The 23571-nt window shown below is 42.7% G+C and overlaps 1 protein-coding gene across 1 annotated transcript in view; it reads right to left on the reverse strand.

Moving 5' to 3' along the window:
• The window catches only part of LOC124721390 (KN motif and ankyrin repeat domain-containing protein 2), a 387950-nt gene that overhangs the window by 184429 nt on the left and 179950 nt on the right, over nucleotides 1–23571 (reverse strand). The window contains exon 3 of the mRNA XM_047246331.1: nucleotides 23116–23291. Within this exon, the coding sequence (XP_047102287.1) occupies nucleotides 23116–23291 (176 nt within the window). The remainder of the gene's footprint in view (nucleotides 1–23115; nucleotides 23292–23571) is intronic.

The following is a 23571-nucleotide window of genomic DNA, read 5'->3' on the forward strand; positions in this document are numbered from 1 at the left end:
TGATTGCAAACCGAGCGCCGCCACACGGCAGGTCTGGAGAGACTTCCTAGCACTCGCCCCAGTTGTACAGCCGACTTTGCTAGCGATGGTTCACTGACAAATTACGCTCTCATTTGCCGAGACGATAGTTAGCATAGCCTTCAGCTACGTCATTTGCTACGACCTAGCAAGGCGCCATTATCAGTTGCTATTGATCTTGTAATTCATGTATCAACAAGAGCGATGTTCACCAATTATGGATTAAAGTTAAGTATTCCAGAAGCTACGTACTTTTTTTACTAGATTCAACTCCTTTAACTGTTCCAGACCTCACGCCAGCCTGCGTGAGATTAAACGCGTGCCTTTCGGCTATCTCATAGTGGCTTGGCTGTCTTGCCAAGTCACAACAGCTTGAATATTGCTCACCAGTGTGGGACCCGTACCAGATAGGGTTGATAGAAGAGATAGAGAAGATCCAACGGAGGGCAGCGCGCTTCGTTACAGGATCATTTAGTAATCGCGAAAGCGTTACGGAGACGATAGGTAAACTCCAGTGGAAGCCTCTGCAGGACAGACGCTCAGTAGCTCGGTACGGGCTTTTGTTGAAGTTTCGAGAACATACCTTCACCGAGGAGTCAAGCAATATATTACTCCCTCCTACGTATATCTCGCGAAGAGACCATGAGGATAAAATCAGAGAGATTAGAGCCCACACAGAGGCATACCGACAATCTTTCTTTCCACGAACAATACGAGACTGGAATAGAAGGGAGAACCGATAGAGGTACTCACAGTACCCTCCGCCACAAACCGTCAGGTGGCTTGCGGAGTATGGATGTAGATGTAGATTCTGACTCGACACCTTATTTGCTGTACATGATTTCGAGCGTCATTCAATGGCGCATCAAATGTTTCTCTAATCTATTAATTTTAGCTAAATTATTTCATAAAAATTCGATCGCTTTTTTTTTTACAAAACTAGACCTCAACCTGGTCAATCTACAACCCAATTATCCATTTCCCACTCTTCTTTTGGCCCAGAAAATTCGGGAAAATTTTTTCCCTCTAATCACTAACCAACTTTCTTTTTATTGCTCTTATTACTTTCAAGCAGTTAAACAATTTTTTGAAAACTTAGATCCCACGCTGGTCAGCTTGATATTGCATCTGTCAATATCGCACTCTCCGTTTGACTATGAAAATTCGAACAAAATTCCATTCTCCATTGTGTAATTTTCCCTCAAATTTGGTTCGGATCATTAATTAAGTTTTGTTTACGGTCCGTTCAAACATGTAACCACGGATAGAACTATATACTTTTTTTCTGTGGCAACAGAAAGAGCCTTCATAGAGGACTAAAACGAGATAACATGTGTGGAACTTGATCAGACAGCAATAAAATAACCGTGCCGCTAACTACTGTTCTACTGTACCAAATACAAGCAAACATGTAGATCAGGTACGGTTCGTGGGTTTATTGCTATGACTGTCATATCAAGTGCGACAAAATGATGGCCTTGAGTAAGACTTGTAATTATCTGCTCAGAATGGGTGGTACATCCGTCACGTCGATACCACTCTCATTGCCTTATGTCTCGTGAGATGTCTTCAAAATCAAAATTGCGTTAGCATATATGTTAAGAGTTCCAGATATGTCGCTATTTAGACTCCCATCAATAAAACAGGCACATATGCTGCGATTCATGAAAAGCCTGCATCACACGTTGATAGACCGAGGTCGTTGTTTCTGCACTTCTGTAGTTCGGAGTGGATTCTCAACTGAGAAGTAGTGCAGTTGCAAAGTTTGATTTGGCCATGATTTGTAAACGATGTTACATCCGTAAACAAAATATTCCACAGAAACGCCACATCAATTTGCACTTTTCGCAGACACGTTTCGGTGAACCGTAACCAATTTTGAAAGTCATTGCCATGATGCTGTTGATGGAGTGACGTACGCAAAGGATGAAAACCGTTGGAGTATAGTATTCGCAAAACACTCCCTTGGCCTGATCCCACTGGCACATTCAACCTGCCTTATAGTTCAAAAATGGCTCTGAGCACTATGGGACTTAACTTCTGAGGTCATCAGTCCCCTAGAACATAGAACTACTTAAACCTAACTAACCTAAGGACATCACACACATCCATGCCCCAGGCAGGATTCGAACCTGCGACCGTAGCGATCACGCGGTTCCAGACTGAATCGCCTAGAACCGCACGGCCACACCGGCCGGCTGCCTCATAGTGACACGTGGCTTATGTTTTAACGCTGCAAATATGTTAGTTACATTTTTCTCATCATTCGCTGTTGTCTTTTGTGGTCATCTTTTATTCTTCACACTTCCTATTCCATGAATTTTATTTTATAGTTTTTCCAATGATAGACCGTCAGGGCTTGACACGATCGGGATGTCTTTCAGCATACAGTCGCATCGCTGCTGTATCACTTCGACCGTATTCGCCATAAACGAAAACCACATCCACTTTTTCCACTGTTGTATGCATAGAGAAAGTCCGAATGGCTTCATAAGCAAATTTTCTGATCGCTACGACAGCAGAGTACGAACAGATGCGTTTCAAGCGCACAGGTAAACATGCCCACCACCTGGGTTACGTGTTTACATTTGGACAGAAGTCTGTTGTATCACTTCTCCTGCTAGTGGGACAGTGATTTGAGGCGCTGTTATGTTGTTATTATTTGATGAAATTCCACACATGCTACATCACTGGATTCCCATTCGAAGGCTCTTCCCAAAACCATAGAAAAACATTTACAGTGCATTGAAGAAACGAAGTTGCTGTCATAATTTAATTCAGCGGCTATAAACGCTAAAAAACTCTTGCATGCGTCAGAAAATTCGCTACACTGTCCACTATAACTTAACTAAAACCACTCCTCCATATGTTTACTTGTTATGGTGTATTTGGGGTGGCCTGTCTTACAAGGTTCAAATGGTTCTGAGCACTATGCGACTTAACTTCTGTGGTCATCAGTCGCCTAGAACTTAGAACTAATTAAACCTAACTAACCTAAGGACATCACACACATCCATGCCCGACGCAGGATTCGAACCTGCGACCGTAGCGGTCGCTCGGTTCCAGACTGTAGCGCCTAGAACCGCACGGCCACTCCGGCCGGCTGTCTTACAAGGAAACAGCACGACTATCGATTTTTGTATTTTTTTCATACTTACGATTGGTGAAGTTCAGAAATCATACATCATTCTACCAAAGTCCGCCCCCGGGAACTGAGTGGTGAGCGCGACAGAATGTCAATCCTAAGGGCCCGGGTTCGATTCCCGGCTCGGTCGGAGATTTTCTCCGCTCAGGGACTGGGTGTTGTGTTGTCCTAATCATCATCATTTCATCCCCATCGACACGCACATCGCCGAAGTGGCGTCAAATCTAAAGACTTGCACCTGGCGAACTGTCTACCCGACGGGAGGACCTAGTCACACCACATTCTACCAAAGCAATTCGAAGGGACTCTAAAAATTCTGGATAAAATGGACTTCGAACTCTTCCGAGTGTCTTTAATTCCTCAATCCACAGACGACTTCTTCGACAGGCCATGTGGCTTTGTAGTAGAATGATCGCCTGCCACGTGGGTGGCCCAGGTTCGATTCATGGCCGATGCAATTTTTGAAACAGATATTCATTTTCTGTGGACATTCAAGTAAAGAGTGAAATACATAAAGACGGAAAATAATCGGTAGTACTCGAGTTTGGTAATCGCTGGATCGGTGCTTCGAGCCTCGTTTCGGTCTTAATTTTTTTTTTCGGTTTCTCCATTTAGTTCGAATAAATACGCCACCTGAATATAAAGTTCATCAAATATATGTTAATCAACACGTATCTAATTGTCGTTTTATGAAAAACGCACATCTTGTTATTTCTAATTACATATCACACACAGAAATCCAGTTTTAATTGCAAATACACACACGGAAAATAATCGCAGCACCAAGGTCGAATTATGCAACAAACGAAAGTTGCTAGGCGTATTTCTATATCTGAAAGACGATGTCGATTTAAATTTCGCAGCAGTCGCATAAGAGTGGCGTTAGTGGCGCCACTATGAGGATGCAAATCAGGTTTGCTTTAAATACACACTGTAACGGTCGTGAGCGTCACTTACCTTTGACATTGGACGTGGTGGGTTGATGCCTTTAAGGCGACAAAGACGCCATTATCAACACCTCACTGAGTTTGAACGAGATCGTGTAATAGGGTTACGAGAAGCTGGATGATCCTTCTGCGATATGGCAGAGAAACCTGGCAGCAATGTAGCCACTGTACATGATTGCAGGCTGTGGTGGTCATGAGAATGTATGGTCGCAAGAAGAGCGGGCCCTAGACGGCTACGTAGCTCTACCGAGAGGGAAGACCATCGCGTTCGACGTATGGCTCTAGTGCATCACACTGCATCTGCAGCAGCAATTTCAGCAGCAGTTGGCACCACAGTGACACAACAAACCGTTACAGATCATTTACTTCAGGGCCAGACGTCCTGTATCGGACATTCTACTGACCCCAAACCACCACCATTTGCGTCTTCAGTGGTGTCAAGTGAGAGTTTATGGGAGGGCGGGGTGGAAGTCTGTTGTGTTTTCGGATGAAAGCTGGTGCTGCGTTGGTCACAGTGATGACCGTGTGTTGGTTAGAGGGAGACCGGTTGGGGCCTACAACCAACTTGTCTGCGGGGCACGCTGTACCTACACCTGGAGTTATGGTCTGGGATGCGACTTCACATGACAGCAGGAGCACTCTCACGGTTATTCCACGCACCCTGAGTGCAAATTTGTATGTTAGTCTGGTGATTAGATCTGTTGTGCTGCCATTCATGATCACCATTCCAGGGGGTGTTTTCTAACAGGATAACTCTCGCCCATATACTGCTGTCGTAACACAACATACTCTACAGAGTGTTGACATGTTGCCTTTTCCTGCTCGATCACCAGATCTGTCTCCAGTAGAGAATATATGGGGAATCATCGGACGACAACTCCAGCGTCATCCACGCCCTGTACTGACTGACCAAGTGCAACAGGCATGGAACTCCATCCCATAAACTGACATCCGGCATCTGTATAACACAATGCGTGCACATTTGCATTCAACACTCTGGCGGTTATACCTGTTAATGTACTAGCATTTCACATTGGCAGTGGCTTATCGCGCTCTTACATTAACCAGTGATCTTGCACTGATAGTCACTTAAATATGTTACCTAGATAAATGTTCTCCCGAAATTTAATTACTCTACATTAATTATTTTTTGCTGTTGCGATTTTTTTGTCACTATATAATTTCTTGATCACTGATCTTTTATAAAAGATCGTTCATAAAAAATATGTAAATTAAAGATGCGTTAGAAATTTTAAATTCTTTTTCGTCTTCACAAAAATGCTCGTAGAACATGCACCATTTTTTAAAAATCGGCAGGAATCGAACCCATGGCGCCACATGGCAGGCGATTATTCTACTACAGAGCAAAACGCGCCATCGAAAAATCGATCTTGTTAATATATATTGAAGATGCGAGAAACTTTAACGCCGATTTTCTCGAGAATTTTTGAGAGCTGAAACAACCTGCTTCGGCCAACTGATATTTGAGTTCTGAAGTTCCCATATCATAAATATAAAAAAAATACAAAAATTCGATTGCCTTATGGTCCCCTCGTTAGCTGACTCCCCCTGCATAATGCATAGTCCTCTCATTCCGTATATGTCATTCGTATGTGATGCATTTGTGCTCTGTTCACGATAAGGACGTCTTCCAATCGGGCTTTCGAGCGCTGCACTCATAATCTAGTCAGGGAAATTAAAATCTCCGTCCGGTCACACTGATTCAGGTTCTCTGTGGTTTCCCTAAATAACATACGGTGAATATATGGATGCTTTACATTAACCATCTGAGTCCCAATAATTTAAAAAATTAATTTTAAAATTTTTCACAAAATTATCATAGTAAGATACGAGTACAATAAGAAACTGTCTAAAAGTAAACAATCAATTATTTTAATGAGATGGTTTCATTTGGGAATATAGTTTTAAAATTTTTCACAAAACCGATCTTCATTATCTTAGTAAGCAATGAATACAGGAAGAAATTGGCAAAATATAATCAGTCAATTGCTTATGGATGTGGCGTCATTTTGTAACCACTGGGATATGCAGTTTTCAAGCACCCATCATTTCATGAGATATATGTGAAAGCAGTTTCGCATTTTTCCTGGACAGTCTCACATCTCGAAACTCCCGTGAACCAATATGCCTAAAACAAACTATAGTCCTAAATAACAAGAAAAAACGAACCTAAAATTTTAAAAAAATTATATCAAAAGTACATTCTGCTCCAGAGGTTTCATTTCGAAAAGCAGTAGTAGAAACTTAAATTTACGTTACAATAACTCTAGATACATTTACTTGCATTGTAAATCTCCTCGGTATGATCACTATGAAAAAAATACCGCATGTCAGACAGAATCTCCACAATCACGTAGCGCAATCTCCGCGCCGACTTTCTGCTATGAACGCTGTGACTGCTGCAATGCACTTCATTCGTAGAAGTATCTCAGTGTACCACTACATGGCTCTGTTTTGAAGTAGCATAGGTGATGTCATGCAAAATACACTGGTGCTTAAAAAAATAAATAAATAAAAGATAGAATGGTGGTTTCAGGCAGAAACCACTCGTACTATCTGGTAATCGAGCTCGTCAGCCTTTTTAATAACTTCGAGTTGACAGAAAGTCACACTCTAAACACACCTTCATTCTGTGTTTCCGACGACACCTAGGACTAGCAAACATAACACACTTAGACTTCTACTCTGTTATCGATTTATTTTATTCTGTTCTCTGATTTTCTGTTAAAGCTGGCCGTCTCTGCAACACGTTGCCGCGAATCTTGAGTCCATCTACATCCTGCGACTTGTGTTTTGCAAGCAGCTTTTTGTTAAGAATTTTCGACTAAATAAGATCACACAAAGTTTTTCGAATAGATGTTTTGAATAATGATATTCATTTGACAAAGGCTGCGGTGGTAATTGCGCATTTCATCTACGGTTACCTCGCGAAAAGTACATGGGTTGTTCAGTCTTGGCTCAACAGTACAATGGCTATGCTTTGTCAACTCAAAAAGAATACGGCGAATTCTCCGTTATGCTGTTCTTGGAAATTTGTCCAATGTCTCCTGGAGACCAGGGAGCGAAATAAAAGGCAGGGTGAAGATTAGGGCAGAAGCTCGGATTGAACAAAGATACGTAACAAAATCGGCTGTGTTCTTTTCAAAGGCAGCAACCAAAGAATCACCTTAATCGATTTTGGGAAACCACGCAAAATATAAACAGGGATGGCTGCACAGTGATTACGATTCAGTAGAGCGACGAGATAAGTCACTATCATGCTACCTTAGAGGACTCCGACGCTAGATTGTAGTAGAGCTGTACATAACAGTGGAAAATCTGAGTGGCAGTGTTTCTTCAGGCGTGTGCAGGTCGCGCACAAGACATCGCTAAAGTACACTATAAACATTTTTCCGCAATTGTACCGCTACCACAGAGCTGGACAACAATTACATCTTCAATGTATATATCTGAGATGTATACATATCTGTAAAAGTAAGATAGCTCCTTAACGGTTGTTTCAATGTGGATGCACTAATATCGTCCGAACTCCAACGAGAATCAGTAATTTGCGAGTAGGGGGCCAATGGAAGAGGGATGCTGCATTGCAGCGTGTGATGTGCTGAGACTTTCAGTCCCAAGGAAAGAGTGTCTGTATGGCCGAAACGGCTAAAGCAAATGTTCTAGTGGATCCGTACATCCGACTTCGGGTCGTGATTCGGCAAAAATTTTCAGCTTTCGTCATTGCATCACTACAATGCCCTGTGCGAATGGAAGTCACGAGTTTCGCAGTCTTTCTTTTCCTGTCCTCTGTTTCATATAAATTACATCTTCATTTAAAACAAACAAAACATTCAGCAGAGCCTCTCCCGAAAGCCCACTCCAGCAATGTATTCAAGGTACACACGGATGGGTGCCAAAACGTAGGCCGTAGCCATCACATTCTGCCGCCTCTTAATGTCACTGTTGACTGAACGTAGTCCACTGAAGTGCGAGTCGACGTAGATAAACACATTAAGAGCACAAACCTTGCATTGTCTTCACCGGCTGAGTTCTCTTCCCCTGCCCCCCCAACGCCCAGGGTCAGATAAGCGAGATGCCATGCTGCCGTCTAGCCCTCCAGCCAAGCCTTTATGAGATACTTCGGTACATATTATTCCAATTCAATGAGTAATGAAGGCTTTGATCACATTCTTGTGTAATTCTTTTGAAAATTTACCTTTTCTCAACATACCTAACGTGCAATACGTATTTAAAAAATAGATATCACAGAGCACCTACCACACACAATTTTGAGCTCCAGAGCAATATTCTACCACTTTATCTTAAAACTCAGTAACAGTTGGCTAAATTGTATATGCTAACCCACAGATGCGTAATACAGACATCATCCATTTCAGTACCTTAACACGGCGTTGGAATAACATTTAGACTGAATACGTCATTGTTTCTATGTGACAGAATCCATTTATAGGTTCCCTGAGGTATATGACTTACAATGTTCACGAAATTCACGTCCTGTTACGGTTTTCCAATTGTAGTATTTTGCCCTCATTCCTACAGAACGATCGTCGACGAATGCACCAACCAGCAACTGATATCAAAATTAAGGTAAATGACTGTCCCTTCAGTTGCCTGATAGTATCCTGTGTGTCACTCCTAAGAGTCATATGAATTTCTCTTTACTGTTATAGTGTGTGTTAGAAATTTCTGTTTTGCATGTTATAGTCGGAGTCGACGCAAACAAATACCGTACATCATGTCTTTATCCAACACCAAGAGTTGACGGAAAGCATTGTTTAGTTTTCCATTACGAACAAAATTACTTTTACATGCCCTTTCGATAGTGCAAGCCCAGATTAGTCTAGTGTGACATTCGAGTTATCGATGTGTATTAACAACGGCATTATAGCACGAAGAATAATTAGTAATCCATCAGAGTCGACAGTATAGAAAACAGGTGTTCGAGTGAACTGTGCGATTATTCTTCTAACGTCACTATCGTACTGTGTGGTTATATTAAAGTGCAGCTTCTCACAGAGGTCCTGCGTGGGCTATAATCACACAACGGAACAAAAAGAAAATGAAAAAAAATCTGCAGCGTAAGATTACGGAATCTATTTAGATACATATGATGATGAAGTACTTAGAATATAAATTATTTTGTTTGAATAGACTCTGGTTCTCATGATAAACCTTTCTATAAGAATTTTTTTAACATCATCTACCCTCAGTAACTGGTCTTTTTCGCAGTAACGTAACTGTACTCAATATGTCCTGTGACTCAATATGGCCTAGTGCCATTGTTTGGTAACTATGACAAGAATCTGACAGATGGCACCTCATGCGCTTTTGGCAAATGACATTAACCATCTCTGCTTCTTAGCCGCGCAGGATTAGCCGAGCGGTCTCAGGCGCTACAGTCATGGACTGTGCGGCTGGTCCCGGCGGAGGTTCGAGTCCTCCTCCGGGCATGGGTGTGTATATTTGTCCTTAGGATAATTTAGGTTAGGTAGTGTGTAAGGTTAGGGACTGATGACCTTAGCAGTTAAGCCCCATAAGATTTCACACACATTTGAACCTTTTTTTTCTGCTTCTTACAAGGGAACCTCCCCATCGAAGCCCCCTCAGATTTAGTTATAAGTTGGCACAGTGGATAGGCCTAGAAAAACTGAACACAGATCAATCGAGAAAACAAGAAAAAGTTGTGTGAAATATGAAAAAAATAAGCAGAATATACAAACTGAGTAGTCTATGGGCAAGATAGGCAACATCAAGGATAGTGTGAACTCAGGAGCGCCGTGGTCCCGTGGTTAGCATGAACTGCTGCGGAACGGGAGAACCTTGGTTCAAGTCTTCCCTCGAGTGAAAAGTTTAATTTTTTATTTCCAGACTATTATCAAAGTTCAGGCACTCACACATAATCAACTTCGCTCTCCAAAATTCCAGGACATGTTCAGATTTGTTTGGACATATGCAGGATTTGACGATCTACACGCGGAAAAATTTAAAAACGTTAAAAACATATGTTTTGACAGAGCACATGGAAAACTGTGCGACTGTGAAACTGTTGCATTCATTTGTTGCAGTTTATGTGACAAACTCCTACGTTTTCATCACTTTTTTGGGAGTGATTATCACATCCACAAGAAAACCTAAATCGGGCAAGGTAGAAGAATCTTTTTACCCATTCGCCAAGTGTACAAGTTAGGTGGGTCGACAACATATTCCTGTCATGTGACGCACATGCCGTCACCAGTGTCGTATAGAATATATCAGACGTGTTTTCCTGTGGAGGAATCGGTTGACCTATGACCTTGCGATCAAATGTTTTCGGTTCCCATTGGAGAGGCACGTCCTTTCGCCTACTAATCGCACGGTTTTGCGGTGCGGTCGCAAAACACAGACACTAAACTTATTACAGTGAACAGAGACTTCAATGAACGTACGGACAGATCATAACTTTGCGAAAATAAAGAAAATAAACTTTTCACTCGAGGGAAGACTTGAACCATGGACCTCTCGTTCCGCAGCTGCTCACGCTAACCACGGGACCACGGCACTCCTGGGCTCACATATTCCTTGATTTGCCTATCTTGCGTATGGACTACTCAGTTTGTATATTTTGCTTATTTTTTTCATAGTTCCACACAACTTCTTCCTGATTTCTCGATTGATCTGTGTTCAGTTTTTCAAGGCCTATCCACTGTGCCAACTTATAACTAAATCTGAGGGGGCTGCGATGGGGAGGTTTCCTTGTTAGAGAGAGCGCCTTGACTATCAGCCATTTCACAGCTGCCATTTAGTCATTATTTTGTGCAGATAAGCTTCTTGCGTTACTTATTGGTTACAGTTTTTCTAAAAATGTGATACTGTGTTAGTTACTTCATGCAACTGTCAGATCTGAGAGTTTTTGTCACAGGACGTATGAGCTCTTCACTGAAGCCTTGTGTTAATAACCCTCACCATTTTTACTGCATATGTGGCAAATATTGTCAAAAAAAAGCAACGATGGAATACAAGAAAAGCAGCGATGGAATATAAATGATTTTTTTAAACAAAGCTATCGGGCAAATTTTGAAAAACAACTTGGACACCGTGACCGGTGACTTCAATGTAAATAGCTTTGTAGTATTCCTTTGGGGTTTTGAAAGTGTGCGGTAAGCTGGCTTCGTTGTTTTCATACTTCTTTGGTATACTTCGATTCCGAGGAAGCGAAGGATCATCAACTTTTGAAGGTTATTCTTTTAAACACAATTCGCCAAAGTCGTCAAAACTATCACGCCTTCCATTCGATATACAAATCAAACCCTCATATATTTTTTCGAGATCAGATACACTTACATGAGGGTATTGAATTTTTTCATTGACATCCTCTACTGGGTTCATTGCATGGCAATAAAGACGCAAAAAGAAATAAGTCTTGAATTGTAACATTGACTCAAGGTAGCCAGCACATTTGTAACCTGCCTCTGTTTTGTCCTCAGCAGAAAATGTTTCAAAAAACTCTAGAAGTTCTTCAAAATTTTTCAATATTCTCAAGGGCAAAGGGGTCGTAGACCAGCTTAGTCGTTGGCGCTCTCACAACGTTTGCTTCTGAAAAGTCCCATCCTTTTGTTGGATTCCCTTACGGTGTTTATTAAGTAATTGGCTAAAGCCACAATATCCCTCTTAGATGTAAGATGGCGGAGACTGTCTACAACTGCCAAGTCTAAACTGTGACTAATGCAGTGCACATAACGTGGTTTTGGTTGTATATCCAAAACTAACTTTTTTAGTCCTTTGAACTTACCTCTCATACTCGAGGCACCATCATAGCACTTTCCTCTTAAATTATCCATTGACAAATCAAGACGAGCAAAAACGTCTTTTAAAATACTCAACAGAGTTTGTGATTCAGTGCTGGGGGTCTCGTATAAGCCAATAAAGTATTCGTTGGCGATTAAGGAATCATCGATAGTACGAACACAATGACACTTGTTCGTGAATCGAAGAATCACTTGTTTCGTCAACCACTTGTTTCGTCAACCATAACAGAAAAATGTTCACTCTTCTTGACTGAAGCTAATACCTTTCTCAACACAGACTTTCCTAGTAGATCCATTATTTCGGTTTGAATATCGTGAGACGTCCACTTATAACCCGAACGCCCTAACCAATCTTTAAACTCAGGTATGTCATTCTTTCGGAGTTCCAACAATTGAAAAAATTTAAGTTTACATCTTCGTGCCCTCTAATTGCTAGCCTTTGTCGGCATAGAAATTGCACGGTAGTAAAAATGTTCAAATGTGTGTGAAATCCTATGGGACCTAACTGCTAAGGTCATCAGTCCCTAAGTTTACACACTACTTAACCTAAATTATCCTAAGGACAAACACACACACACACCCATACCCGAGGGAGGACTCGAACCTCCGCCGGGACGAGCTGCAGAGTCTATGATTGCAGTCCCTAAGACCGCTCGGCTAATCCCGCGCGGCGCACGGTAGTAAAAATTGCCGCAAGAGCTAAACGGCCTTTCTTCATATCACTATCTAACTGTTCATTCAGTTGGGAGGCCACACTTCCGTTAATGATAGAATTCAGTTTCAGAACACCTTCTTTATGCGTAAACGTATTTTCCTGAATACGGAGTTTGTCCAAACCATTTTTCCAGTTATAAAACCCTACGGAAGTAAATGCATCTTCTTTTTTTTGAAGAAAATTGTGATAGATTTTTAGCATCTGCCTCTTTGCAGATTTTGCAAAAACTTTTTCGATAAATGCTTCATATTCTAGCCATGTATATTCGATCAACCAAGACTTCTGAAATGATCTTCCTTTACCGGATTGTCCAGGTTTCGGCTGTGAACGGTTCTCGCCTGAAGACGACGAAGCAATTGACGACACAATAGTTGTTGGAGGTTGACTTGCAGTATCATCAACTTCCAAGCGCGCCTTTTTGGTAATGAATTTATCCATTGCAAATTTAATTCACAATTCACTAAGAGACTAAAGTAAACGAATAAAATATAGTCATATAAAATAGTCCATTAGACACTAAAGTAGGAGCGCTAAACAAGTCTACAGCATGCACTGAACGAAACTAACCACACTGAATTACTGCAACAGCAGGTGGGCTTTATACAGCCGCGACGTCACAATGCCTCGAAGCGTCAAGGCGACGTGAGGCGGAGTGTTCCAGGCGCTTCTGCTCCAGTCCTTTTGATGGCGCCGCGGCCGCAGCGCTGGCCCGCCGGAGCCATACTTTACCCAAAGGTTCGCGCACCGGGACAAATTCTAAGTGTGCCCGCAACATCGTAACACTATGATGATTCACACCACTCGTTTTCAGTTAACCTGCTTACTACCATAATAATTATTTTTTTTAAATTGTCGGTGAGGCTCCCTCCCCCCAAACGAAATTTACTCCTGTTATCCCGTCGCAAAGCGTTTGTTAACAAATGATACAGCAGGTCTTGACAATAGTACTCTGTAGAGAATAAAATGATGTTTTTAACCCCATAGAAAACTGCCTATGTTGACAAATGGTGTCATTGTCAGTAAATAATAGTATTTCTTACAAAATTGTTGTTTTCATCAAAAATGTTCTTACACGTTTCCAGCACACAGCACATTTAATGCAAGTAGCAATATGTCAGCATGGAAGGAATATCCTTTTGGAACAAATTTTACTCAGTCAAGCATGTCGAAGGCGCTCACAGTCGTATGCTTTTCTGATTATGTTTTCGGGATAACAGCTTTGTCAGTTTTAAGGTGATGTCATGGAACTTTAATATTAGCTGCATTCTCTGCAGCAGTTACTGCATCTTTGTTCTGACAGTTTAATCTACAAACAAATATTTGGAAAGCCACATAGTATGTTCAGCCCATAGACTGTGCATTTCTTCACAACCTTTCAACCCTCCATCGCAATGGAATCACACAGTTTGATCTCCGTTATCGGTGTAAAAAAATCCAGCTTTGTTTAGTTTGTCAGGACGTTACTTAATGGCTAATGACCAACGATCGAAGGACGCGAGCCTCATATTGTATGTTCTAAATTTATTGTGAGCTAACTACATCTCTTTTAAATCATGCATTGAACTATACAGTGGTACTGATTCAGGACGTTAATATAGATGTATTTCCATTCGGTACAGGCTACAAGTGTCGTACAAAAAACACTTAGAGGTGTAACACTTGACCCAACACAGATACACTTTCACAGGTACGCCTCCCAAACAATACCATACATCTGTTACGTTAGAGAGAGACTTGCTCTGAAGTTTCTTATATATTCTAATGAACCAAGATGCTGACACTTTCTGTCATGTGAGCATGACATCGCTTTATTTGCTTGTAGATGTAATCCAACAGTAAACAACTAACTTATTTGCACTATTTTGTATGTGTTTGTTCGTCACAATGCCCCCCATGGCCCAGGGTAGGTCTGGGACAGGGTTCAGACATGGATTCTCCCACATTATGTCTGAGTTATGGTTCAGAGGTTGGTCCACCCACGCTACATGTGGGGCGGTGTTTGAAGGTGAATACATCAACGTTAGATTCAGGATAGCGTCTGGGGGTATGTGTTACGTCCGGAACAGTGTTCGGCGGTGGATACACCAAAGTTAGGTCCTAGGTAGGGTCGAGGTTCTCTCCATGGTAAACTGACACACACACACACACACACACATATACAAAACAGCGCAACTGGGCTACATGCTAACAACTGGATATCATGTACAAGCAACTGTAGAATGCACGACCAGAAGTGACGTAATGATCACGTGACTGGAAGTGTCGGTGTCTTGGATCTTTCACGTGTGTAAGCTTCGAAAGCAAATCTATCTCTAACGTAATGGATCTCTGGGGTGTTGGGGAGGTGCACCTGTGAAAACGGGTCTGTGATGAGTTAAATGCTACGTCTCAAACTGTTTTTGTAAGATACTTTTAACCTGAACAGAACCCAAATACGCCTGCATTCATCTCCTGAATGTGTACCATTGTGCACTTCAGCGCATGATGTACAAGACATTTAGTTAGTTCACCCTAAATGTACAAAATACGATACAAAGCTGGCATCCTGCGATGGGTGGTCGTTAGCTATTATGCAACTTCTTGACAAACTAAATAAAGCTGGATTCTTTTATTCTGGTAACCGAGATCAAACCGTGTGTTTCTATCGTGATGGAGGGGTGAAAATTTGGAAAAAAAAATTATAACTTGTGGGTTGAACATACTGTGTTGTTTTCCTAATATTAGTCTATGATTCTTGTTATCGGTACATATTTTGTAACTTAAACTGTCAGAACAAAGACACAGTAATTACTGCATAGCATGCTGCTAATATTAAACTTCCATCAAATCATCTTAAAGCTGACAATGCTGTTATCATGAAAGCAGCGTCAGAAAACCATGCGACTAAGACAGCTTTAGACAATGCTCGACTGTCTAAAATTTGCTCCATGAGAAAATTGGAGCGCTATTCTTCCATGCCGACATAATGCTGCTTGGGTTAAATGTGCAACTCCCCTTTCTTCGTGCGCTGCATGTTGTAAACCTGCTTCAGTTACAGTAACAGCATTTTTGACATAAACAATAATTTTGCAAGAAATACGATTATTTTGTTATATACACATTTTATACATTGTTAATATACACTTATGGAAAAAAAATCGCAACAAGGAGGAGGATTTGTGCGGCATAAACGAAAGTTGGTAGGCGTATTTCTACATCTGAAAGATGATATCTACTCAAATTTCGCGACAGTCGCATAAGAGTGGCACTTGTAGCGCTACTATGAGGATGCAAATCAGGTTCGCTTTAAATACACGCTGTAACGATCGTGAGCGTTAGTTGCCTTTGAGACTGGGCTTGGTGGCTGATGTCAGCCACGAATGCCTTTAAGACGACAAAGACATCATTATCAGCACCTCACTGATTTTGAACGAGATCGTGTAATAGGGCTCAGAGAAGCTGGATGTTCCTTCAGTGATATTGCGGAAAGACTTGGCAGGACTGTAGCAGCTATACATGACTGCTGGCAACGGTGGTCACAAGAATGTACGGTTACAAGAAGACTAGGTTCCGGACAGCCACGTGAGTCTACCGAAAGGGAAGACCATGTTCGGCGTATGGCTCTGGTGTATCCTACTGCACCTGTCGCAGCAATCTGCCCACCAGTTGGTACCAAAGTGACACAACGAACTGTTACAAACCGGTTACTTCAAGGACAGCTCCGAGCCAGACGCCCTGTAGCGTGCGTTCTACTGACCCGAACCCACCGCCGATTTCGACTTCAGTAGTATCAAGCGAGAGCTAATGGGAGGGCAGGGTGGAGGTCTGTTATACTTTCTGATGAAAGCTGGCTCTGCCTCGGTACCAGTGACAGCCGTGTGTTGGTTAGAAGCAGGCTAGTTACGGGCCTGCAACCAACATGTCTGCGTGCTAGACACACTGGACCTACACCTGGAGTTACGGTCTGGGGTGCGATTTTGTATAACAACACGAGCACTCTCGTGGTTATCCCACCCACATTGTCTGAAAATTCTTAAGTCAGTCTGCTGATTCGACCTGTTGTGCTGCCATTCATGATCATCATTCCAGGGGGCGTTTTCCAACAGGATAACGCTCGCCCACATACCGCTTTTGTAATCCAACATGCTCTACAGAGTGTCGAAATATTGCCTTGGCCTACTCGATCACCAGATCTGTCTCCACGCGAGCAGATATGGGACATCACAGGACGAGAACTCGAGTGTCATCCACAACCAGCATTAACCGTCCCTGTACTTACTAACCAAGTGCAACAGGCATGGAACTCCATCCAACAAACTGACGTCTGGCATCTGTACAACACAATGCATGGACGTGTGCATGCGCATGCTTACATTCAACATTCTGGCGGTTACAACGGCTGTTGGTGTAGCAGCATTTCATATTTGCAATTGGTTATCTCGTATTTGCATTAACTTGTTATATTGTAATGTTGATCACGTAAGTATGTTACCTAGACAAATGCATTACCTTTTGGTGTTGCGTTTTTTTTTCATCAGTGTACATTTCGTACCACTCCAAAGCTGAGTGGTCAGTGCGGCTGACTGACATGCGGGGACCTGGATTCGATTGCCGGTACTGTCACGGCTTTTTCATCTACATTTACATACACATTTATACTCCGCAAACCACCCAACGGTGTGTCGCGGAGGTCACTTTATACGTGACACTGTCATTACCTCCCTTTCCTGTTCCAGTCGCGTATGGTTCGTGGGAAGAACGACTCCCGGAAAGCCTCCGCGAGCGCTCGAATCTCTGTAATTTTACATTCGTGATCTCCTCGGGAGGTATAAGTAGGGGAAGCGATATATTCGATACCTCATCAAGAAACGCACCCTCTCGAAACGTGGACAGCAAGCTACACCGCGTGCAGAGCGCCTCTCTTGCAGAGTCTGCCACTTGAGTTTGATAAACATCTCCGCAACGCTATCACGCTTACCAAATAACCCTGTGATGAAACGCGCTGCTCTTCTTTGGATCTTCTCTATCTCCTCTGTCAATCTGACCTGGTACGGATCCCACACTGATGAGCAATACTCAAGTACAGGTCGAACGAGTGTTTTGTAAGTCACCTTCTTCGTTGATGCACTACATTTTCCAAGGACTCTCCCAATGAATCTCAACCTGGTACCCGCCTTACCAACAGTTAATTTTATATGATCGTTCCACTTCAAATCGTTCCGTACACATACTCCCAGGTATTTTACAGAAGTAACTGCTACCAGTGTTTGTTCCGCTATCATATAATCATACAATAAAGGATCTTTCTTTCTATGGATTCGCAATACATTACATTTGTCTATGTTAAGGGTCAGTTGCCACTCCCGGCACCAAGTGCCTATCCGCTGCAGATCTTCCTGCATTTCGCTGCCATTTTCTAATGCTGCAACTTCTCTGTATACTACAGCATCATCCGCTAAAAGCCGCATGGAACTTCCGACACTATCTACTAGTTCCCCCTTGGTGGGAGGACGTCTATGGTGTGCTCTCCTCTTGTGAGGCCAACTGAGTAGCTACTCGAAGGATTAGTAGCGATTCCGAGGCCAAAAACACGACAACGACAGGGAGAGCGATGTGCTGACCACATGCCCCTCTACATCGTATCCGATGACGCCATTTGCAGTGAATGATTGGACGGTAGGTCGGGCCTGATTGGCTCACTCGTGCCACAACGCGAAACTTAACCTTTTTTCAATATACATTGTGGACATTTAAACACTATCGTCAAAATGGAGTCATTCCATTTTCCTCCATCAACTCTTAATGTGATGGCTATGACTAAACCATGATCTTAACGCATATGCCACGTTGTACTACCATATGCCGTCATTAGAGAGTATCTCTCGCTGGCCTTCAATTACAAGTTTCATTTCGTCATTTCGTATGTGTCCTCTGATAACTCGTGTGTGGTTTTACGTGGTTGGGCGAGCATTTTGTCCCGGTCCAGTAATAACTATCTCGTATTCAGGCATTTTTGCCACCTATTTCAGTGGTTTTTTACCCTGTTCAATTGTGTGATTTCATTATTACTGTATTTGTGGGGCTTTTATCAAAATATACGTATTTGAGTCTGTAATCGACTGTTGTTTGAGTAGAATTCGTCCTTAATTTATCATGACGCCTTATCTAATCCATTGGAATTGTCAAGACAAGTTCGAATGATACTTGTAGTAGGGGATGAATTCGGTGCATTAGACATGCTCAGAGCAGTGAGTATGGTAGTGGGTGTTCGTTCCCAAACCATAAGACTGGTAACGCTATTTCACCTTTTCACATGTTGGGTACTGACCTGTTGTATCTAGACGACATAAAAATTAGTTCGATACCGACTTGAACCCCATACATTCATGGAACATAATCATTTCCTACCTCGTGCTTGCACAACGACATACACCAGTAATGCCATTCGCCATGCAGCATCCTTCACTCACAGCTTTCGACAGGCCAGAACTAGCTGTTGCAGCCAAAGAACCTCAGTTGCGTCTGAACCAGCACAGAGTGGAGTACTTTCGGCATTGCCTCCGGACGCTGCGAAACGGGGAGTCTATGGACAGTCCAGCAGATGCTGACGACGTCACTTACCTGCTCGAAATTGTGGAGGGTATCTGCATCGTTCACTAACTCCATTACAGGGAAAAACCAGTCACATCGGCTACCGAAAGGGCTAAGCTTATCACCAGCAGTCACCGTTTTCAGAAGATACCAGTCTTTGTAGTTGCTGCAGAAACAACAGCCTAGATGAATCAGCAGCGTATCATCACTGCCCAGCTTACACAATCTGCACTGATTCAATTCCTTTGTAGGGAAACACATTTAGTGAAGGGTTTGAGTCGCTCATCCCTAGCAGAGCTCTGCAGGCGTGTCCCTAATCCTCGTGGTATTCGCTGGGCTCCTTGTGCGAGAGAAAGTGTGAATAAACTTCGCACAGTGCGTCGGAAGTATCCGATGATGACCGACATTGCCTCATCTAGTGACGCAGTCCACTGCGTGGTTTGCGTAGTCATGTTGAAGTCTCACGCATGCGCATAGGCCGCGAAGTTGCAGTGTGTGCAGTCTCGATGTGCTTTCTCTACGTCTAGTACTGCGTTGTGATATAGCTAACTACTATGTTTCCTTAGCCGCGTGGAAGGGACCACGCGCTTGTTGAGTCGCATTCAACGACTGCTCTCCATGTGAAACCGAACCACATTGATAGTATGTGATAGGGAAAAACTGCCACTTATGCGACTTTGCCACGCAGACACAGTGCACTAGCCCCTATGTGGGGCGTCTGTCATCAGGTAGTACTATCTCTGATACGAAGCAGCGATCGCCAAAGCTATGTACGACGTCCACCGTGTGTGCTGAAGCGATTTGCCATCAATTCTCTATTGCATGTTACTGACTGTTTATATGCTAATTTTACTTCATAGCTTTTCCTCATGCAGAGCGGTCCTTCGGAACGTTCGTGTGCCACGTTGGTAATCTGTTGATGATTCTTATTGTTTTCTAGATTTGTTTATGATTTTGCTTATTGTTTTATTCACTGTAACTTACGCTGTTCAATAAATTCTCTCGACACGGTAGTTCAGCTCCCCTAATGCGATATTAAAGAAGGTTGTATACATGGAAGAACCCTGGAGATACTAAAAGGTATCAAATAGATTATATAATGGTAAGACAGAGATTTAGGAACCAGGTTTTAAATTGCAAGACATTTTCAGGGGCAGATGTGGACTCTGACCACAATCTATTTGTTATGAACTGTAGATTAAAACTGAAGAAACTGCAAAAAGGTGGGAATTTAAGGAGATGGGCCCTGGATAAACTGACTAAACCAGAGGTTGTACAGAGTTTCAGGGAGAGCATAAGGGAACAGTTGACAGGAATGGGGGAAAGAAATACAGTAGAAGAAGAATGGGTAGCTTTGAGGGATGAAATAGTGAAGGCAGCAGAGGATCAAATAGGTAAAAAGACGAGGGCTAGTAGAAACCCTTGGGTAACAGAAGAAATATTGAATTTAATTTATGAAAGGAGAAAATATAAAAATGCAGTAAATGAAGCAGGCAAAAAGGAATACAAACGTCTCAAAAATGATATCGACAGGAAGTGCAAAATGGCTAAGTAGGGATGGCTAGAGGAGAAATGTAAGAATGTAGAGGCTTATCTCACTAGGCTGGCTCTGAGGACTATGGGACTTAACATCTGTGGTCATCAGTCCCCTAGAACTTAGAACTACTTAAACCTAACTAACCTAAGGACATCACACAGATCCATGCCCGAGGCAGGATTCGAACCTGCGACCGTAGCAGTCGCGCGGTTCCGGACTGAGCGCCTTAACCGCGAGACCACCGCGGCCGGCTATCTCACTTGAGGTAAGATAGATACTGCCTACAGGAAAATTAAAGACACCTTTGGAGAAAGGAGAACCACTTGCGTGAATATCAAGAGCTTTGAGGGAAACCCAGTTCTAAGGAAAGAAGGGAAAGCAGAAAGGTGGAAGCAGTATATAGAGGGTCTATACAAGGGCGATGTACGTGAGGACAATATTATGGAAATGGAAGAGGATGTAGATGAAGATGAAATGGGAGGTATGATACTGTGTGAAGAGTTTGACAGAGCACTGAAAGACCTGAGTCGAAACAAGGCCCCCGGAGTAGACAACATTCCATTAGAACTACTGACAGCCTTGGGAGAGCCAGTCCTGACAAAACTCTACCATCCGGGGAGCAAGATGTATGAGACAGGCGAAATACCCTCAGACTTCAAGAAGAATATAATAATTCCAATCCCAAAGAAAGATGGTGTTGACAGATGTGAAAATTACCGAACTATCAGTTTAATAAGTCACAACTGCAAAATACTAACGCGAATTCTTTACAGACGAATGGAAAAACTGGTAGAAGCCGACCTCGGGGAAGATCAGTTTGGATTCCGTAGAAATGTTGGAACACGTGAGGCAATACCGACCCTACGACTTATCTTAGAAGAAAGATTAAGGAAAGGCAAACCTACGTTTCTAGCATTTGTAGACTTAGAGAAAGCTTATGACAATGTTGATTGGAATACTCTCTTTCAAGTTCTGAAGGTGGCAGGGGTAAAATACAGGGAGCGAAAGGTTATTTACAATTTGTACAGAACGCAGATGGCAGTTATAAGAGTCGAGAGCATTAAAAGGAAGCAGTGCTTGGGAAGGGAGTGAGACAGGGTTGTAGCCTATCCCCGATGTTATTCAATCTGTATATTGAGCAAGCAATGAAGGAAACAAAAGAAAAGTTCGGAGTAGATATTAAAATCCATGGAGAAGAAATAAAAACCTTGAGGTTCGCCGATGACATTGTAATTCTGTCAGAGACAGCAAAGGACTTGGAATAGCAGTTGAACGGAATGCATAGTGTCTTGAAAGGAGGATATAAGATGAACAGCAACAAAAGGAAGACGAGGATAATGGAATGTAGTCGAATTAAGTCGGGTGATGCTGAGGGAATTAGATTAGGAAATGAGATACTTAAAGTAGTAAAGGAGTTTTGCTATTTGGGGAGCAAAATAACTGATGATGGTCGAAGTAATGGAGATATAAAATGTAGACTGGCAATGGCAAGGAAAGCGTTTCTAAAGAAGAAAAATTTGTTAACATCGAGTATAGATTTAAGTGTCAGGAAGTCGTTTCTGAAAGTATTTGTATGGAGCGTAGCCATGTATGGAAGTGAAACATGTATGATAAATAGTTTGGACAGGAAGAGAATAGAAGCCTTTGAAATGTGGTGGTACAGTGGAATGCTGAAGATTAGATGGGTAGATCACATAACTAATGAGGAGGTATTGAATAGAATTGGGGAGAAGAGGTGCTTGTGGCACAACTTGACTAGAAGAAGGGATCGGTTGGTAGGACATGTTCTGAGACACCGATGGATCACCAATTTAGTATTGGAGGGCACCGTGGAGGGTAAAAATCTTAGAGGGAGACCAAGAGATGAATACACTAAGCAGGTTCAGGATGTAGGTTGCAGTAGTTATTCGGAGATGAAGAGGCTTCCACAGGATAGAATAGCATGGAGAACTGCATCAAACCAGTCTCAGTACTGATGATAACAACAACAACAATGCGATATGTGAGTGTTGTGATGTACATGTATGTTTAACGTAAATGAATTTGATGACTACTTGTAGAGGCTGGTGTTGAGTTCTTGTTGATGGCGCAGGGACCGAGTGAAACTCACTCAGTTCCTTTCGTACAGCCCCGCGGTGACTCCCAAGCTCAACGTTCCCATCTCAGGTGTTGACCACCACTGACAGTGCCAAATGTCCTCATTTCGTGGGACAGTGGAGAGAAGTTCGGAGATTCATTCCCGACAATGGAGCACAAATTGGTAACTGTGAACTGTAAATCACGTACTCTTACTTCTCTTTCTGGTCAAATCGCAATTCTTCCCTCACTGCGGTAGCAACGTGGATGAGTGTGGTAGGTGTAAGCAGGCTGTGTACCTGGGGCTCGAGTCCGAGCAGCACCTCCAGGGAGTGCCGGTGTCGGCGGCGCGGCCGGCGTGGCCGCGAGGTGCCGCCGCGGCGCATCGCCTCGCAGTAGCGCACGAAGTCCAGGTCGATGTGGTAGCCGTACGGGCAGCAGTCGCATTTCCGGTACCGGCTGCGGCCGCGGGACTCTGCAACACACCGCACGCGCTTATGAACACGGGTGGTAGTGAAAAACTACCAACACTCAACAAAGTCAAGTTTTCTTCCACCACAATTTTAAGATAGTTGGTCGATTTCATAGTCTCTCTTAAACTCCTACTACCCTACCCTGTCCCTCTTTTTCCATTTTCTTTCCTTATTTTCACTTGATTTTCAGTTATACTTGTTATACTGTAGGTGAGATGATTGTCATTATGAAGTTCGATAGCGTACACTCAGGTATAATCAGATTAGAATCAGACTAAATAA

Source organism: Schistocerca piceifrons, chromosome X, assembly GCF_021461385.2.
Source record: "Schistocerca piceifrons isolate TAMUIC-IGC-003096 chromosome X, iqSchPice1.1, whole genome shotgun sequence".
Lineage (NCBI taxonomy): Eukaryota > Metazoa > Arthropoda > Insecta > Orthoptera > Acrididae > Schistocerca > Schistocerca piceifrons.